Source organism: Condylura cristata, unplaced genomic scaffold (genome assembly GCF_000260355.1).
Source record: "Condylura cristata isolate star-nosed mole 26May11 unplaced genomic scaffold, ConCri1.0 scaffold00016, whole genome shotgun sequence".
Classification (NCBI taxonomy): Eukaryota; Metazoa; Chordata; class Mammalia; order Eulipotyphla; family Talpidae; genus Condylura; species Condylura cristata.
Window position 1 is genome coordinate 44,718,962 of NW_004567117.1, and position 19,100 is coordinate 44,738,061.

Sequence of the window (19,100 nt, forward strand, 5' to 3'; positions counted from 1 at the left end):
TCTGTCCTCCTGCTTATCTGGAGACAGACCAAACCAATCCATAACTTTATCTCCGCAAATCCTAGAGGCCTAAAAAAATTAAGTAGATTAATAGGAAACTTGCAAGAAAGTGACAAGCTTGATATAAGTGACACATTGGGTTTGGATGGAAAGAGGTTAATCAATAAAAATCAATGAAGCATGTGCCTTTGGATTTAAAAGAAATGTTTCTAGAAGATAAACACAGCATCAGGTGTGAAGGACAGCGTACAAAGAAATTATGTCGAAATAGACAACCACTCCAGAAATTTGCAAGGTGGACACTAGATTGCCAATTGTTTTTTTAGACCTAGAAAAAGCAAAGGAAAACACCAGGCAAAGTGGAACAGACTAAAAAATTAAACTGGTAGACTCGAGATTTACCTACACTGTCTTTTAATTCTCCCCTTTGGAAAAGCAAAGGGTTGCAAAGGTAACTGGTTTCTAAATCCACAAGAGATAAAAATACTGACATTGATAATGCATTGTGCAATGGAATAGACACCCTGCTTGATCAGAATGACAACAGGAAATTCAAACTAGAAAGGAAAAGTGAAAAGAAAAAGAATCACTGAAAAGTTTGCATGATTACAGATGGAAATATTAATAAAATACAAATATTCGTGTGAAAAACTAAAAGATAAAGTTGAAAAAGTGAAAAATCTCGAAATAAACCTGCTTTGTGAACCTTCTTTTCTCCGACTCCCCTGCCTCCTCTAATTCTTGCACACGAAGGTGCCAGATCAGTGCCCCCAGATGATGGCTGTCATCAGGACCAACATATAACTCCACCATTTGAACATCACTAACCCCAAATACAGTCCAAAATCCACACCCCCCACCCGCCCACCCTCCCCTAAGCCCGGGACCAAATGTCTATTTTGCAAGCCCCAAATACAAAGAAACCTTCCCATCTACGTGATGCTTTGGTAATGCGTCTGCCGTCTGGAATCACCAGATTTCCAGGCCTGCTGCAGGCACCTTTCAGGAACCCCCACCCCCAACCACCAGGGGCCTCTGTCACCGCTCAACTGCACGACCCAGTGCCACACTGAGTGACAAGTTCCACCCACACCACCGTCTGCAGCAACGCCTCCTTTTACATGATAATCTTCTTGGAAACAAGGACCTTCTTGCTCATTTCTTCTCCTCACAGCCAGGGGTAAATGTCTATGCAATGGATTTAGAAAGTGTTTACACAATTTCTTAAATTACTGTTATCACCATTCATCCAATAAAGCAGACTCTAATACCTCAAAGTGTCATTTCAGCAACGAGGTTTAATAATTTTCTTTGGTTCAATTCTGCTATTTTCCCTGAAAACATAATAGTCTTGTGTTTAAAAAAATCAAATGCTGTCAGCGCAAAGAAACACAAAGCCAATATATGGAAATGTTTTTATCTTATTCAATATTCATCATTAGGGGAGCTATTTCTAGGACTTAGAAACAATAGAAGGGAGATAACAAGCCTGATGTTAAATAAGTTCTCTTTATTTATATCGACGCCCTTGTGCAAATGTACGATGATGTTTCTTAAGAGATAATAAAGAGGTATTTTGAGAAAAATGGTATCATAAACTAACAGGACAGACAATATGATCAAACTTGGGAGTATGTCCTAATGTTACTGAGACAAAATTGGATTCGGGCTGTTTCTCAGATGAAAAAGTGGAACGTGTCCAACAGAGGCATCCAGTCTGCAAAGAGAAACGAATGTTCTCTGTCCATTAGTTGGATGAGCTAGGAGGAGGACCTACAGATTCCAGAACTCCTGGGCTCTTTCTATGTCAAGAAGACGATTATCCTATGCACAGAGGGTGCACGCACGCCCCTTCCCTAAGTCATTCTGGAGAAGTCCATACTGGTAGAATTTACCATTTCGTGTACCTGCCAAGAACTAAGACAAATTTGTTCTTTAGAGCTTCTCTGCTGAGATGACAATGTTACGTTTCTTAAGCTTTCGGTTAGTTAAATCTCCCAGAATTCATGCCTAAACATCACTCTCACGGGCTGCATATTCATCCCACTAAATCAGCGGGCCTGACGCATGTGGCTATTTATGGTGCTATTAATGTGAAGATCCATTTCATAGCTCCAGCCTGAGGAAGCTTTTTATATCAATCTTTTGAGGAGCATGAGTCTTCTCTCTGGGCAGAGAATGAAGAAGGCTTAAAAAAAAAACAAATGTAAGTTGGTCAAATAGCTGAAGTCAGGGGAAATTTTCTCACGTTGAGATTTATTGGATTGTGAATAATCTCTCGAGGGAAGAGCCAGAAGCTCCATCAGCCAAGTTATTTAATTAAAACTCTCATGGAGGCAGGAGGGACATGGCGCCAGGGAGTCACCTCGCACTGCTCCCCGAAGGACTGGATCAATCGTCTGAAAAATCTTAAGTTTCAAAATCATGACTGTCTTCAGAAGTAGTCTCAACATGAAAGGAAAAGGCTCCTTCCACTCCCATCAAACCAAACCAACGCAAACCAGCGAGAGAAACACAGCTCCGAAAGCGAGCCATTTGTGAAATCCATGGCAAGCAGAGCTAAAGCAAGTCCAGAAAGGGCAGCCCAGGCCTCCAGCTCGGGGTCACGAGGGCTGGACTCTCCCACCTTTCTTCCCACACGCTTTTTCCTTTTTCTTTGTTTTTAAATCTTCAGAATCGAATGGGATTGGAACCCGGGTGGGAAGAGTGCACTGGACTGGATGATGCCACACCGTGAACGGGTGGTGGGAAGCCCACGGGGATTACAACTGAGATGGGAAAAGGCACAAAATGAAGAATGATGTAAAAAATAAAAATAAGTAGATAGGTAGATAGACGGACGGGACAGACGGACAGAATATTCAAAATCCAGCATTGTTTTCTTATAAAATGCAAAAATATTTCACTCTTGGCCAGCGCGGGGACATCCAGCGCCTTTGACGCTCCCTGTGGCCAGCCCGGCCTTCGTGACCTCGAGACCAGCTACAGGGTCATCCTGGGGCTGGATGTCTGCAGTTCTCAAGCCCCCACGAGGAAAGTCGAGCGCCCGCCCGAAGCAGCGGCCAGGGCGAGCGGCTCGGCGCAGCGACGGCTCTCGCCCTCTCGCCCACCCACCACCCGAGGCCGCGGTCCCCACCGACGCCGCACGCCGGCCAGCACCACCCCGGAGGAAGCGCGTCCCAGATACCAGCCCTGCGGGCGGGCGCATACCTGAGGGGACGAGCAGCTGCGGTGGAGCTCGAGGGGAGGTGTGAACTGTCTGCGTGGCTGAGAGGCAGAGGAGGAAAACCCAAGAAGTAAACAGTCTCAGCGAGGCAGCTACCTCGCCGGCCCGGGAGCGGGGCCCACCGCCTGGAGCCCCACCCCATCCCGGCCTTCACCAGAGACCCGGGCCCAGAGGCCTCATGAAGACGAAACACCTGCTCGCAGGAGGCGGAGGTGGGGAAGCAGCGCAGGAGCGCGGGGCTCACGGCGCAGCTAAACCCCAGTGGCCGCGACAGGGTCTCCAATGGCCAGAGATGACCGGGCGGCGGCAAAGTCCTGCGACGCCTGAGGCTGCCACGTCCCGTTGGCCAGGGCCACCCTTGACACACTCGCACCAACGCCACCCACCCACTTGGGAAAGCTCCGCAAGGCGCCGCGGGAAGGCCAAGGTCTCTGTCCAGGCGGTTCCTGCTCCTCCTGGACTCGGAGCGAAATCCTGACTCCGGCGACACCCTGGTGGCCTAAGGTTTAAGTCTCAGCTCCTATCGCCTCCAAGGCCTGAGTTCGAGCCCCGGCCAGGGAGTGACCCCCAGGGCGCACCAGACCTCTCCTCTCTCCCTGCTGTCCCTCAGCAGTGGGTTTCAGTGGATCTGCCTGTTCTGCTCCCCACTCTGCCTCTGGGGAGTCCTCTCACCCCCCACACTTCTTGTCTGTGCCCCAGTTCTCCTATGAAAAAGAAAGAAAGAAAGCAAACCTAACTCTGTTGCTTAATTCTGATCTTAATGAAGTGAGTTGCCCAATTTTTCTGAACCTCAATTTCCTTACCTATAAAAAGAAGGTGATAAGAACTCCCTTGTAGTGGCTGCTAATTAAATGAGAAAAACCAAAATGAAGTCAGGTTGGGACGTTGCCCAAATTACCACCTAAGAAGGCAGCTATCACTACTTTTTTCCTTTCCCTCTTTAATTCCTGCCACCCACGTCTCAGCCCACCCGTCTCCAGCGACCACCAGACTATCTGTTTCCATGAGCTTGGTGGGCTGTTTCTTTCCTTCTCACTTTTGGTCACCGAGCTGTACCCCAAGGCCCGAGAGCCGAGTCTCGTGGTGACGGGAGCTGCCAGCACCCCCTCCCTGTCCAGCGCCAAGAAACGGGACCAGAAGAGCACCCCCTGGTAGCGAGACTGCTCCCGGTTCCTGATAAGCCCACTTTGGGGACACGCCGGGACCCCAGCCTCGCTGTCCACGCCTCTGGAGGTTCGACCCCAACTGTGCTTTCTCGGTGCTGCTGTGCTCAGTAGAGATGAGAGTTCTGGGCCCTTCAAGTGTTTCTTTCATCAGCTGACTCTTTCTCACAGGTACTATTTAACATCTTACCTCTTTCTTCAATGAAAAACTGTTGAAAGGTAACACTTTACCTTTCTTTTTAAAAGAGGTTTCTTAGTAAAGAGGTTTCTTTTTTATTCTTATGCATGTGGTGGGGATGTGGGTGTGAGGGGGAGCTACTACACAGACAGGAAAGCTTCTGTGACGTGTTTCTGACATATCACAATGAGCCTTGAGATAGCTTAATCCTGTAAACAGCAGGCCTGACACTTCTTTATTCTCCCCCTACTTAAAAACAATGATTTTGGAGAGCTGAAGCTACCGCAGATAGGCAAAGCTGAGTGAATCGGGACATGCTGACATTTATTTACGCTCGTAACAGGAGCAGGAGACTCCCCTGTGGCTGCTTAACTGGAATTTCCTTTGACAGGGAAAAAAGCCTTGAGAGCAAGGCGTGTCCATCCTCATTTCCACGGGTCACCGAGACAGGAGACAATGCCATTTGCCTACATTCTCTTCCTTCCTTCTCAAGGTCAGATAAACAAAACACAAGTGAAATTAAAGTGAGTAAGTATCTTAAGAGTGCTGAAATATAACTGCATAACATCTGGATCCCGTGTCTTTTGAAGCAGCCCATCAACACGGTAAAGCAAAGCGCTCTGAATTTTTAACCAGAAAACGGCAGGCGCTGCTCATCAGCGCAGGCCTCAGTTCAGGCTGAGTGCTCTCTTCTGCTCTGCTGTTGACTCCTCCAAGGAACATGAGCTTGCAATGAAGAGCAAAGTAAGGCCAACGCCACCTATATTCACGACCATTTGAAAAGTAACTCCTGACATGCTGTTCCAGATTTTCCACAGTCCTCCCTCGAATTCCACTTCTGCAGAGAATCTCCCTAGCCAAAGCTATCTCATGTTCCAAAATAAGTTGTATGTCTAACTTTATGCACTAATTCAGAGGATGTTTTCACACTAGATGAACATGGTAATTCTGTAGAATTCAGGCCCTCCCTGGTGGCAAGATGGGTAAAGCAGAGCTCTAGGAAGCTAAGCCACTTCCGCATGAGTTCGATCCCCACCCTGGAGGTGACCCACAGGGCGCGGCAGACCTCTCCTGCCCCGCCCACTGCTCCCCTCAGCAGTGTACTTCATCTATCTGCCTGTCCTGCTCCCCACTCTGTCTCTGGTGAATCCTTTCACGGCCCATGAACCTTGGGTCTGTACCCCAGTTCTGTATGCATAAATTTGAAAAAAGAATAAATAAATCTGTGTATTTTATACTTTGGATGAGGGTGGGCCTCGTCCAATCAGGTGAAGAGGCCAAAGGCCTGGCTTCCTCAAACTCGGGGAGACCATGCAGCCGGTTGCCTCCCACTTCATCTCAGTAGCAGGTCTCCTGAGTTGCCAGCCCTCTAGCTGCAGTGTTGACTCGGACCCGCCAGTTTCCATAATCACATGAGCCAACTCCTTATCATAAATCTTTCTATATACACGCAGGTTCTATCAGGTCTCTGTTCTGGAAGACTCAAAATTCCACTAGGAGCCACAATATGACAGCAGGCCAATGTACACCCTAATCAGCAGCTCACAAGTTTTCTGATTTATAACGTCATATTTGTGCGCCTAACCCTTTAGCTCCCTCCTAAAGACAACTGGCCTACCTTCTAGGTTGTGAAAATGCTGGTTTCTTATGTGTCCCTCTGAAAAACATGCAGTCACTGCCCCAACCTACATCCCAGAGTGGTGTTCTAATTCCACGAGGCACAGCAAGACCTTTGTAACTTTCCAGTCTCATTTAATGCCCTCTTGGATTTCAACTTCTTTTCCCTCATAGGAACCACTGCATAAAACCTTACCAAGGACCCCAAATTATAAAATACAGAACCCCTTGGCTAGTGGTATCTGTAGATCACAATATTTTGCTAATAGGCCACAAAAGCTTTAAGTATATTTAAGGGAAATTTTGAGATCTGCCTAGTATTGATTTTTTAATTCACTCTCACTTTCAGTTTGAGAAATGAAGTCCTCTAAATCTCAAAAGTGAAAATAGGGCCTCCGTGGTAGCCTAAGGTTTGGGTCTCAATACTGTCACCACCACAGCCTGAGTTTGATCCCCGGCTAGGGCACAGCAGACCTCTCCTGACTCCCCACTGCTCCCCTCAGCAGTGGATTTCAGTAGACCCACCTGTCCTGCTCCCCACTCAGTCTCTGAGGAATCCTCTCACCCCTGCACCTCTGGCCTGCACCCCATTTCTTCTGTGGGAAAAAATGTGAATGGAATACTGTCACTGGCCCATTACTGCAATTTTTTATGGCAAATCTCAGATTGTGGGGAAAAAAATCCATGAAGTAGGGGTATCTCTTGTCCTGTCCTCAAAAAGCTAACAGCAGCATTAATTCAGAATGATAAATGACAAATGTAAATGGCAAAGACACATGATACACACATGACACGCCATGTGGAGGGAGCACCAGTGCTGAGCACACACAGCGCTACCTCACGAGGCGACCACCTCTGCTCTCTCGATTGAGGGCCTCCGTCCTCCCCCTAAACCTGCAAAAGAGCTTGAGCTCCCCGGTTTTGTTTTTCTTCTTTAATAAAGACTGTATCCATAGGAGGCTCATGGCGTGATGACTTTATGTAGACCTTTAAATACAGATCAACCAAAAATTAGCCACATGACAGAAATGTCCGTAGGGTCAAGCTAACCAACATGCCCTTTCTCACCTAGTGACCTCTTTTTGTGTGGGACAAGAGTATCTGAAATCGATTCTCTTAGCAGGTTTCCAGTATTTGACTTAATATTCAGTCCCGTCACCATGTTACACTTGAGGTCCCCAGACTTAGCATTCTCACGGCTCCTCCTTTGTCCTGTTGACCAACAACTCCTAGTCCCTCGCCTGCCAACTCTCGCCTCCCAAACCCTCGTCTCCCAACCCCTCACCTCCCACCCCTGTCTTCAGCTGGTTTTACTTCGCAGAAACTGGAACACATGATACTGCAAAGGCCTGGCCTGGAGGGCTCAGGTCCCACATGGGAAGGCTGGTCTACCCCACGCTTGCAGTTCTCTTCTTCACACGCACAGCCAGTGAGAAGCGGCCACACGCTACACGTTTGCAAACAGCATTTCACAGGCGACCGCACCCAACAGCAATGAGGACTTGAGTGGCAAAATAGGTCTTTAATGAACAAGCTTTGAGCTAATGAGATCCTGCTTTCCGATGCTCTGTAGCTCTCACCCACAGGCACAAATTATTTTGGAGCTTAGTTCCACCTGAAGAGAAAAGGAAAGCTGACAGGTAGAAATTGCTCTTACCTCCTGACCATGAGATATTACATAAGCTATACCTTGATCTTTTACGATACTGAGTCCTCAAAAAGAAGGCACCATGTCAAGCATCACAGAATGTATTATGCTGGGCGCCTGTCTGGAATTTAATTTCAGAGATCCAGAGATCACAGACAAAAAAGCACACAATTCTTATTTCTTTTCTTCCCCAGATTGTCACTGACAAATGAAAATATCACCATCATCATTTTGTATCAAATGCATAAGAAATACTAACCGGACAATACTACCTACTATCCTCTGACTGTCAGGGCTCAGGGCTTTACTATGCATTCCTAAAGCATGCAGCAAAGAGAATGATATAACTAACTCAATTCACTATCCAGGAAGTGGAGACTGAGGAACATTCTGTAGGGTAAAGGCCAGAAGACCCAGGATTTGCAGGATGCCACACCTGCCGCTGGTCCTCTTGAGGACTGAAGCTGTACCAGCGGCCTCACAAGCAAGCACGTGGAAAGCCCTGTGACACACCCCTCAATTCTTTCCAAAACGACAGCTAACAACCTCTGATGCGCGCTCTGTCATGAAACCTAGACTGGGGAGCACTTGGGACAGACTTGCAGTGCTGAGTTATAAGCGAAAGAAGTAGCGCTACCCCGGTTTATTGCACTTCGCTTCATAACTCTTCACGGCAGCTCCATTTTCTATAACGTGCAGGCTTGCGGCTACCCAGCCTTGAGCGAGTCTGTGCCACGCTGCCTGTTGGTCACTTCTGGCCTCCGCATCACATTTTGGGACGTCGCATCACATGTCAAACTTTTTCATTCTTGCACTAGGTGTTGACCTTAGCAGTCTTTCAGGCTACCGTCGTCGCGCGCCCATACAGGAGCGTCGACGAGGCTGGTGAATGTTGTATGAGCTCTCACGGCTCCACCAGCCAAGTGTCCCCCACCTCCCTCCCTGTCCTCACGTCTCCCTGCTCCTCAAGACACAACAATATTGAAACTTGACCAATTAGTCACCACACAGGTGCTCAAGTGTGAGGAAGAGTAGCACATTTCTCACCTTCACTGCAAAAGCTGGGGTTGATTACATTTAGTGAGGAAAACACATTAAAAGCTATGAAAACATTATGAAGCTAAAAACCAACTGGGCTCTCCCTGGTGGCGCAGCGGGTTCTAGCATCGCATTATGAAGCTTTCTAAAGCCACTGAAGCATGAGTTCAATCCCTGGCCAGGGAGCTGACCCACATGGCGCAGCAGACCTCTCCTGACCTGCCGGCTACTCCCCTCAGCAGTGTATTTTGGTGGATCTGCCTGTTTTTCTTCCCACTCTGTCTCTGGTGAATCCTCTCGCCCCCAGCACCTCTGGCCTGTACCCCAGTTCTGTAAGCATAAGTAAATAAATCTTAAAAAAAAAAAAAAAAAGTCATTCTGTAAGGCCACCGCTGCCATAGACAGGGATTCCTCTGATGGATGTGGACAAAGTCAACTGAAAACCAACTGGCAAGTCAACTGGAAAGGATTCACCGTTCCAATGCCATTGAGAAAACCTGTGATTCATGGAAAGAGGTCAAAATATCAACACTAACGGGAGTTTGGGAGAATTGTTTCTAATCCTCATGGAAGGTTTTGAGGGCTTCAAGATGTCAGTGGAGAAAGGAATTGCAGAAGTGGTGGAAGTAACCAGAGAACTTGAGGTGGAGCCCATCAAGGTGAGTGGTCACTGCAAACTTGCGCTACAATTTTAATGAATAAAGACTTGCTGTATATGGCTCAGTGAAGAAAGTGGTATTTTGAGATGGGATCTACTCCGAATGAGACTATCGGGAAAGATACTGAGGAGACAAGGACTTAGAGTATGACAGAAACTTAACTACCAAAGCAGCAGCGGCGTGAAGTTGGTAAAAACGTGGGAGTGAATGTTCATCCAGCACCACAAGCCACAGAGAAAACTTTCATGGACAGGAAAATCATTCCACATCACAAACTTCATTGTCGTTATTTTGAGGAACAGCCAACCAGCCTGACCGGTCAGCATCCATGAAATGGAGTCAAAACCCTCCACCAGAACCTCCTTGGTGGACTAAGGGGTTAAGTCTCAGCATTATGAAGCTCTCCGCAGCCACTGCAGCTCGAGTTCATGCCCCACCAGGCAGTGACCCACATGGTGCATCAACTCCCCTCAGCAGTGAATTTCAGTAGACCCAACTGTTCTGCTCCCCACTCTGTCTCTGGTGAATTGCCTCATCCCCCACACCTCTGGCTACACCCCAGTTCTTGTATGTATAAATAAATAAATCTTTAAAAAAAAAAAAAAAAAAACACACCTCTGGCTACACCCCAGTTCTTGTATGTATAAATAAATAAATCTTTAAAAAAAAAAAAAAGAAAAAGAAACCTTCCAGCAGCCAAAGATTATCCCTCACCGAAGTCCCAGATGATGGTTAATGCACACAGACAGTGGCTACTTTTAAATGAAGACACACACATTATTGTTTAGACGTAATGCGACTGTGCACTTAATGGAACAGAGGAGTGGAGACATACCCTTAATACGAGCTGGAAAATCAAAACAATGGTTTTGCCTTAATTAGATATTCGTCTTATCACAGTGGCCTGGAACTAAACCTGGCTGTCTCTGAGGTTTGCCTGCATTTCACTGAGATAAAGCACTGAGCAGGCTCCTAAGTGTTTCTGGCTCCTAAGCCAAATGCAGCCAATGTCAGTTGTACCTAAGCTGGTTATTATCAAGGTAATATAAAACCTGTCCTTTCGCCAACTACCTTCAAATATGTGAGATACTTTGTCCACTCAAAATTACTAACATAGTAATTAAAAACAAATGAGATTCACAGGAATGTTTGCTTGACACAACATATTAGACTCGACTGATAGAACTGGAAAATGTCACAGAAATAGGGTAAAATATTTCACAACTTTTGCTTGGACTTGACAGACTCAAAGGTTCATTTGAGTCGACACAATGTTCACTTACCTGGTGACACCACCTGAACCACCTTTTCCCAGCTTCCACGTGGAAAAGTGTGAAGGAGGCAGGAATATAAGCCCATGTCAGCTTCGGTCGCATTAAGGAAGGACAGAGTCATGTCGCTGGGAGTCACGTTTGAGTTTAGGAAGTGAACCCTCCCGTGATAGGCCTCTCTAACGTGGATCCCGAAGGAGGGGTGGAAAATGGCTACAGACTCCTTCTGCGTGGCGTTGATCTTGAACCACTCCATTTGCGTTAAGGTGTCCTGGAACGGGTACACACATTCTAGCGTCATATTCTCAGCAAGTTGGACGGTGGTATCCCAAAACGTCTCTCCACACAGAGCTGAAACACACATCACAGTGACCCAATTAGTCGTGCACACTAAAACAGACGTTCTGCACATTCCAAGCTCTGTGAAACCAGCCAGAGAGTAGGTTGAATTCATGGTAAACATCAACGCTCACAGCTTCTGCCTCAGTCTGGTAAGGTTCCACTACCGATAACTGGCATCCATCTTTCCAAACAAGCGAGATGTTATCCAAGCCAACTAAAGTGCATCATAAATTCTGTATATGTCACAGTATAATTTAAAAAAAAAAAAAAGTACCTTTTTTAAAATGAAGACACTATCATTACCTTTGTATGCGTGAAAAATAGCCAAAAGGAAAGTCAGATAATCCATCTCTGAACTCTGGGGAAGCTGGTCTCAGACAATCGCTGCTCCCCTGCAGGCCACCACACAGCTGAGCTTCCTTCCTCTCAGATGCTATCTGCAGTCAGAACACAGGAAAAAGACCTGCCCCTCCACAAAGACGGGCAGGTGTGAGTTACTTCTCTCTCGGGGCAAAAGCCCGCTGATTGCAAACCTTCATTTTCCACAAAGATTAATTCACGGAACAAACCATCCAGGGGTATTGTCTGCGCCAAGCTCTACTCTAGGGGATGAGAGACACTTAAAAGCAAAATCCTTGCCTCCATGGAACTTCTATTCTAGAAGGAGGAGACAGAAACTAATATAAAGAAATAGCAGAGTGGATTAAGGCAGAGCAGAGGAGTGCAGACAGGAAAGCGTTTCCCTTTTAGACAGAAAAGTCTGAAGGCCTCACTGAGAAGATGAGACTGGAGCAGACCGTGAAGGGGTGGGGAGGAGCCTGGGGCTCTGGGGGTGTGGGGGTTCAGGCTCGGCCCCATGTGGGGAGGAGATAAAGTTGTGACAGCGTGGGGTATTTTCAAACACTGCTGCTTCAGCCTGAAGGGTGAGGATGTGCTAAAAAAACAATTTGGTCTGGATTGAAAGAGCCCCAGACGACACACACTAAGGAGCTCAGAGCCACCGAGGCGTCTCCCTCACACCTGTCGCTGTAGCAACCCACACAGGTGCTGGGACCAGCGTCTCTGGCAAGAATAGTCATATCTCTGAAAGGAACTTTTTCAAAGTTGCCGGAGCAGGAGAAATTGAGAGGCAATGAAGATTCAACAGGTCGGGTCACACTGAGTGTGGAGATGGGGTGAGGTTAGTTTGCCCTTGGAGAATTTCTGGCATGCTTGTGAAGGCAAAGAGGAGCGACAGAGGCCTCCAGATACCAGGGCAATGTGGCCTGACCTGTACTAGGAAACACAAGTGACCAGCCCGTTTGCCTTTCCTTGCACCCAACAGAAACCGGGAGATTCAGGTATCCACCCCTTCCACCCTCGGGACGTCAAGACAAATCTGAGCTTTCTGCTGACCACTCTGATTGATTTGGGGCTGAGTGGTTTGGAGAAATAAACAAAGCCTGAGCGACCCACTCGGAGTGAGGGGGATTGTTTTTATTCCCTAACAGACAGCTCTGCTTCTCCCTCCCCCCCCCACTTCCTCCTCTTTTATCTTCCTCCTCCTCCATCTATCATTGCCTGCGAATGAGGAAAAGGTGTTCGGGGCCCTCCCTGGTGGTGCAGCGGGTTAAAGCACAACACTAGGAAGCTGTCCACAGCCACTGCAGCACGAGTTTGATCCCCACCTGCCCCGAAGGTGACCCACATGGCGCGGCAGACCTCTCCTGGCCCACCCACTGCTCCCCTCAGCAGTGTACTTCAGTCAATCTGCCTGTTCTGCTCCCTGCTCTGTCTCTGGGGAAGCCTCTCACTCCCAACCTCTGGTTTGTATGCATAAATAAATACAGCTTTAAAAAGAAAAAGGTGTTGGGTCAATTGCTACCAGCAGCCATGTTGATGGAACTCTGCCTGAAGACAAAGAAGGTCATGGGGAGATGGGAATTAACTTGAGCTACTGAGTCCACCAGCTTTGGAGTCTGAGCATACAAAATTTCCAATTTTTAAGCTAGTTAGAAAACCAGTTTCTGTGACCTATATCCACATACATCTTAGCAGTTACATTTGTCCTGGCTGCTGCAGGAAGCATCGACTGAAGAGGAGCATGGGGGGTATGAAGCTGTCAGGACACTGGCACCGTGACCTGACAGAATAGGTGACTGGCTTGGACTGGGATGATTCTCCTGAAGGGTGGGAGGGGATCATGACTGCCAGGACATGCTCTAGCATCCAGCAGAGGTAGAGCAAAAGAAGGTGTCCTGAAAGCCACACGGCCCAGGGCAGGACCACACCCGATGATCCAGCAGGGTACTTCGTAAGCAAGGACCAGAGAAGGTGACAGGACGGTGGAAATTCAGAACAGGCTTGGGAATACCAAGAAACACAAGGGCGAATCCATTGCTGCCCTTTTGCAATCTAAGGAGACAGAACCACTGGCGATGGAGAGTGACTGAAGCTAAGACCCAGGGGAGAATGAGCCCACTCAGGAGATATTAAAAAGGTCAAGAAGTGTATTTTGGTCAGGAGAAAAGGGGGAAATACAGGTAAGAAGACTGATGTTCAGAGAACTCAGATTACTACTAATGAAGGGCAGTTATGACCCAGGCTCATATCCAGTGGGGAGAGCGTGTCCCCTAAGATCAGGAACAAGGCAAGATGCTCATAGTCACCACTGCCATTCACAATGTAGTGGAAGTTTTAACTAAAGCAAATAGGCAAGGGAAAGAAATGAGACACATCCAAAATGGTGAGGGGAAAAGCAGTCTACATGCTTGATGCAGTCCTTACCAAACTGCCAGTGGTCCCTTATGCATAAACAGGAAAGCAAGGGCTTCCCTGGTGGCCTAGAGATTAAGTCTCAGGCTATCACTGCGATGGTCTGGGCTTGATCCCTGGCCAGGGAGTGACCCACATGTCATAGCAGGTCCCTCCTGTCTCCCCTCGGCTGTGATTCCGTGGATCAGCCTGTTCAGCCCCCCACTCTGTCTCTGGTGAATCCTCTCACCCTGCTCCCCCCCCCCCACTTCTGGCCTGCATTCCAGTTCTTCTATGCAAAAATAAATAAATAAAATATTTTTAAAAAAATAGGAGGGCCAATCCCCTTATTCCTAGAATGGCAAAGGAGTCTTGCAAAAGAAGAAAAAGCTGGAGCACTGATGTTTCTCAATTTCATATTCAAAGCTATAATATTGAAAACAGAGTGATACCCCACAGACTAGACATATAGGTCAATGGAACAGAACTGAGAATCAAGAACTCAATCCACATCTACAACCAAGAAGCATTTTAAAAGGGTGCCACAATTCTTCAAAAGGGAAAAAACAGCCTGTTCAGTAAACGGTGCAGGGCCAACCAGATAACCATACCCGAAAGAGTGAAATTTATCTCTAACCTCACGCCACCTAGAAAATAGACTCAGAATACAGTGAACTAAATATAACAACACAAACTATAAAAGTCTCACAAGATGAAGTTACTCAGCAAGGGACTTTAAGCATGGACAATAAAAAAAAATGAATTTGACTCATCAAAATTAAAAAATTTGTGCCTCAAAGTACATGTAGAAGATGAAAATAAAAGGGAAATATTTGCAAATTATACATTTTGTAAGAATATATAAAGAGCTCTTACAACTCAACAGCAAACCACTTTAAAAATGGACAATATCACTGGTCCCCCAATCACCTTGGTCTGCAAATGCAAATTAAGTCTCAGAGTTCACCAAGAATAGAGTCCTGTGACACACTCTACCTCAGAACTCTATAATAACCACTGGAAATGAAGAATGCAAGAGATCCTAGTCCAAGTGGTCACATAGAAAAGAGGAACCATGTCCTTGTTAAAGAAATGTGTAGATGGCTGGATACATGGATACATAGATGCATGAATGCATGATGGATGGAGGCATGGATGGATGGACAGTTGGTAGATGGATGGATGGTGAATGGATGCATGCATGGTAGATGGATGGATGGATAGATGAAAGGATGGATGGATGGATGATGGATGGATGATGATGGATGGATGGATGGTTGGAAGGAAGGATGGGTGGATGGGTGGATGATGGATGGATGGATGGATGGATGGATGGATGGATGGGTGGATGGGTGGATAGATGATGGATGTGTGGATGATGGATAGATGGGTGGATGGGTGGATGATGGATGGAAGGATGGATGATGGATGGATGGAAGGTGGATGGATGGTGGATGGGTAGGGTGGATGACAGATGATAGAGAGAGGTCATGGTGTGTGTGTGTGTGTGTGTGTGTGCACTTATGCACCACCAGTAAAGCAAGGAGGATAGGGGACTGATGAAGTACAGCAGTGACACAGTTGCAAGGAGCGAGGGGCCACATACAAGCCTGCTGACTCTGGGTGCTGAGGGAACTCGAATGTAAAGTGGCATTTTCCATGTGGCACCTGCTGCCACCAGGCCCTCAGGGAGCTCCTCTCCCTGGGAGTCAGGAATTAGGGGTGGGAGACTTATTAGAAAATAGGGGCTCATTGATAACGACTCCCAGAACCCCTCATTCCCAAGGCCTTTACATTCTGCAGAAAGCCCCCCAAATCAAGGCGCCCTGAGGTCACATAGCAGAAGCACAGTGCACACAGGCAGGCGGCTGAAGTACAATCAGCGGCTACAAGTCTGCCAAGGATGAGCCCCATTTATCAACATCTACCCAAAGACAAATAGACACCGCGCTTGAACTACTGTTGTTGTGAGGGAACCATTTTCTGCATGATTTATGAAGGGGTTTGGGCTTGAGGTTTTTTCTAATAGAGCTGTCTGTATAAAAGAGCTTCATCCTCCAGGAAGCCATTCATCAAGCAGCGCCGGACTTCTGTCCGCTTGCAGCGCCTCGGCTAGTCACGCGCCCCCGCGCCCCGCAGTCGGCCTCAGCGCTGGCGGGCGCTCCTCGGTGACGCCCGCCAGCACAGGCTGTTCCCGGCTCTTGGGGGGCCACCCCCACACCTCCGTCCCTTCAGAACCAGATCAAGGGCCTTTCCAACAGTCTAAAAGTGAGAATACCCTTCCGCATGGCCCTTTGTCGACAGGATGGGAAACGCAGCAAAGGTCTTCAGGCGGCTGGGCACAGCCTCCCCTCTGCCTCTTCTACTAGCAATGGGAACATAAAGGGAAAGCGAGTATTTACCCACCTTTCCTGTCCACAGGGCGCTTCAGGTGGCCTCCATCGCTATTTAGAGAAAAATTCAACTTCCATGGGGGAAAAAAATCAATGCAATTGGCCCTCCCTGGTGGCGCAGTGGGTTGAAGCACAGCACTGAGAAGCTAAAGCCGCTTCCGCAGGAGTTCGATCCCCGCCTGCCCCGGAGGTGACCACGTGGTGCGGCAGACCTCTCCTGACCCGCCCGCTGCTCCCCTCAGCAGTGTACTTCCTCGATCTGCCTGTTCTGCTTCCCACTCTGTCTCTGGTGAAGCCTCTCACCACCCCTGAGCCTCTGGCCTGTACCCCAGTTCTGTGTGCACAAATAAATATTTTTTAAAAAATCAATGCAATTTTTAGTTACCATTTAGCAACCTATTCTGAGGCCACTGTTACTGGAGCCTATGGCTGCTAGGAGAAAGGTTAATGAGAACCTAGTGGAGATCTGAGCCCACTGATTACACTGACCTCGCGCCAGTGATATTCCCAGTGTGATGAGGTGGAGAGAAGAGCACCGTCAGCACAGCCTCTGACCGAGTGGCCGAGTCCGGGCCGAGCTAGTGGACACAGGAAGTGCAGAGACCAGGGAAGGGCCGGTGCACCTTGAGGGAGCCATGAACCGAACACAGGCAGCAAAGGCTGCAGCACGCATGTCTGAGGTTCTCAGTAAACTGTGAGGATCTATCAGACAACAGCATTCAATCCAGAAAAGGCCAAACGCGCTGGGGAATTTTAAAGATGCTTTCCTGATGAAAACTCATAGCAAGTCTGTCACTTAATTGCCCTCAAAAAAGAGAATTGATTAGAAACAAAGTGCGAATTGATGGCAAGAACTGGCAGAATGTCTATACCCTTCCTACGCAAGACCAGGAAGACCACTGTCTCTGCCCACACCCAGGGCTGTGCCTTGCGGAAGTCCCAACCGGTATCGCAGAGTAGAAAAGGGGAGCAGAAATGTAAACAGTAGAAAATTGCTTTGAACTTGTGATTATTATCTGTATATGATCAACCCAGAGAACACACAAGTATCAAATAACAGACGGATAATAAATAATAGACCAACTAATAAATGAAGAGACACGGTAACCAGCAAGATAACTTTGTAACATGACTTTCTTTTACATGCTAGTAGAGCCACATGTGTGTGTGTCTGTGTGTACATATGTACACATACACGTGTGTCTGCATGAATATATGGGACTGCGCCTTAAAATATGCACAAAATCGGTGGACTCTAGCAAAGGAAATGTGACACATCTTGAATACATGAAGGGAACATGCTACGTTCCTCTCTGGAAAGATCTAACTTGGGGGAAAGCCACCCAAACCATTTCTAATGAACCTGGAGAATTTCGGCTCGTGTATTGTGCAGCGGGTCAGCTGTGCAGGACTGTTTGTGTGCGGCTGTGAGCCACACTCTACCTTAAATGGCGCAGGTGATGAGAGGGAGTCTGTAACTCTGCATCTTACTCAGCAAACAGGAAATGGTAAATGCTCCCATGACCCGCAATTCCAAGACAAAAATATCGTGAGATAAATGAAGCTGCCTAACGCTCCAGAAAACGGCCATTCAGCATGTTCAAAGCAGAAACAGAAATGGAGGCGAAGACGAGGAAAATGAGCGGGACAGAAACTCCGCAGCTCTTAGCATGGTTTGCATATGTGAATGGTCACAGAGTAAATATGCTTTTAATTGGCAGGAGAGTGGCAAAATGTGCAACAGCAAAGTACATTCTTGTTTGTTTGTTTTGTTTTTTAAATTTATTTATATGGATAGAACTGGGGTACAGAACAGAGGCTCAGGGGTGGTGAGAGGATTCCCCAAAGACAGAGGGGGGAGCAGAACAGGCAGACTGACGAAGTCCACTGCTGAGGGGAGCAGCGGGCCGGTCAGGAGAGGTCTGCCACGCCATGTGGTCACCTCTGGGGCAGGCGGGGACCGAACTCATGCCGAAGTGGCTTTAGCTTCTTAGTGCTGTGCTCTAACTCGCTGTGCCACCAGGGAGGGCCGCAAAGTACATTTTTAAAGAGAAAAACAGAGGGTGTAATTTGCCCCAGCAAATATTAGAGTGCTGCAAAACTACAATGGTAAAGTATCTTTTCTGTATAAATTCAGAGCTCTGAAGCAAACCCCAAGAATTACAGATTTCCAGGGGTAAAGACTCGCACACAGCTAGACAAGCAGCATGTCGAGGCCTCGCTTCCAAGCATCCCTTGGGGAGCTCGGGCGTGCAACACTGAGGAGCCAGGCAGCTCCCTCGCCCTGCCTTCATGCTCCAGACGCTATTTCTCGTCTGGGAATTTGCTCAATAAAAGGCATCTGTATAGGTGCATAGGCCGATAAGACACTGGCCGAGTCTCTGGAGATACAAATGGCCACAATGACCCCGGCAGTCACAGGTGGCTGCAGGGTTCCCCGGCAGGCGTGTGGGACAAGATTCCTGAGGTCTGCGCCTCCTTCAGGTGAAGCCTCAGGTGCGCCCCACTGGCCACAGTGTTGTATGCCTAAGCCGACACGGTGCGTGGTGTAAAGTATACACCAGATAATTTTGATATTTCGCTTCTTCCCGTACCAAACATCAGCTGACCAAATCACACCAAAGAAAACATAAAGCCCAAAATAATAGTCATAGGTAGTAAAGGAAGGATGAAGATGATAAAGACAGGCCTGCAGAAAGGCTGCTGAGGGAAGCAGTTGGTCAGGGCCACTCTTGATGGCCCCTGTCGGCCCAGCACAAAGTGGCTACCGCTGCCTAAAACAAATGGCCAACCTCCCACCAAGATAAAATGGCCTCCCCTGCAGCAAGACAA

General features: G+C 47.7%; 1 protein-coding gene across 1 annotated transcript in view; it reads right to left on the reverse strand.

Moving 5' to 3' along the window:
* The window catches only part of CD226 (CD226 molecule), a 52,125-nt gene extending 40,634 nt beyond the window's left edge, over positions 1–11,491 (reverse strand). Inside the window, exons 1-2 of the mRNA XM_004684030.1 lie at positions 11,446–11,491; positions 10,813–11,151 (exon numbers count right to left, since the gene is read on the reverse strand). Coding sequence (XP_004684087.1) covers positions 10,813–11,151; positions 11,446–11,491 — 385 coding nt within the window. The remainder of the gene's footprint in view (positions 1–10,812; positions 11,152–11,445) is intronic.
* Between the last annotated feature and the right edge of the window lie 7,609 nt (positions 11,492–19,100).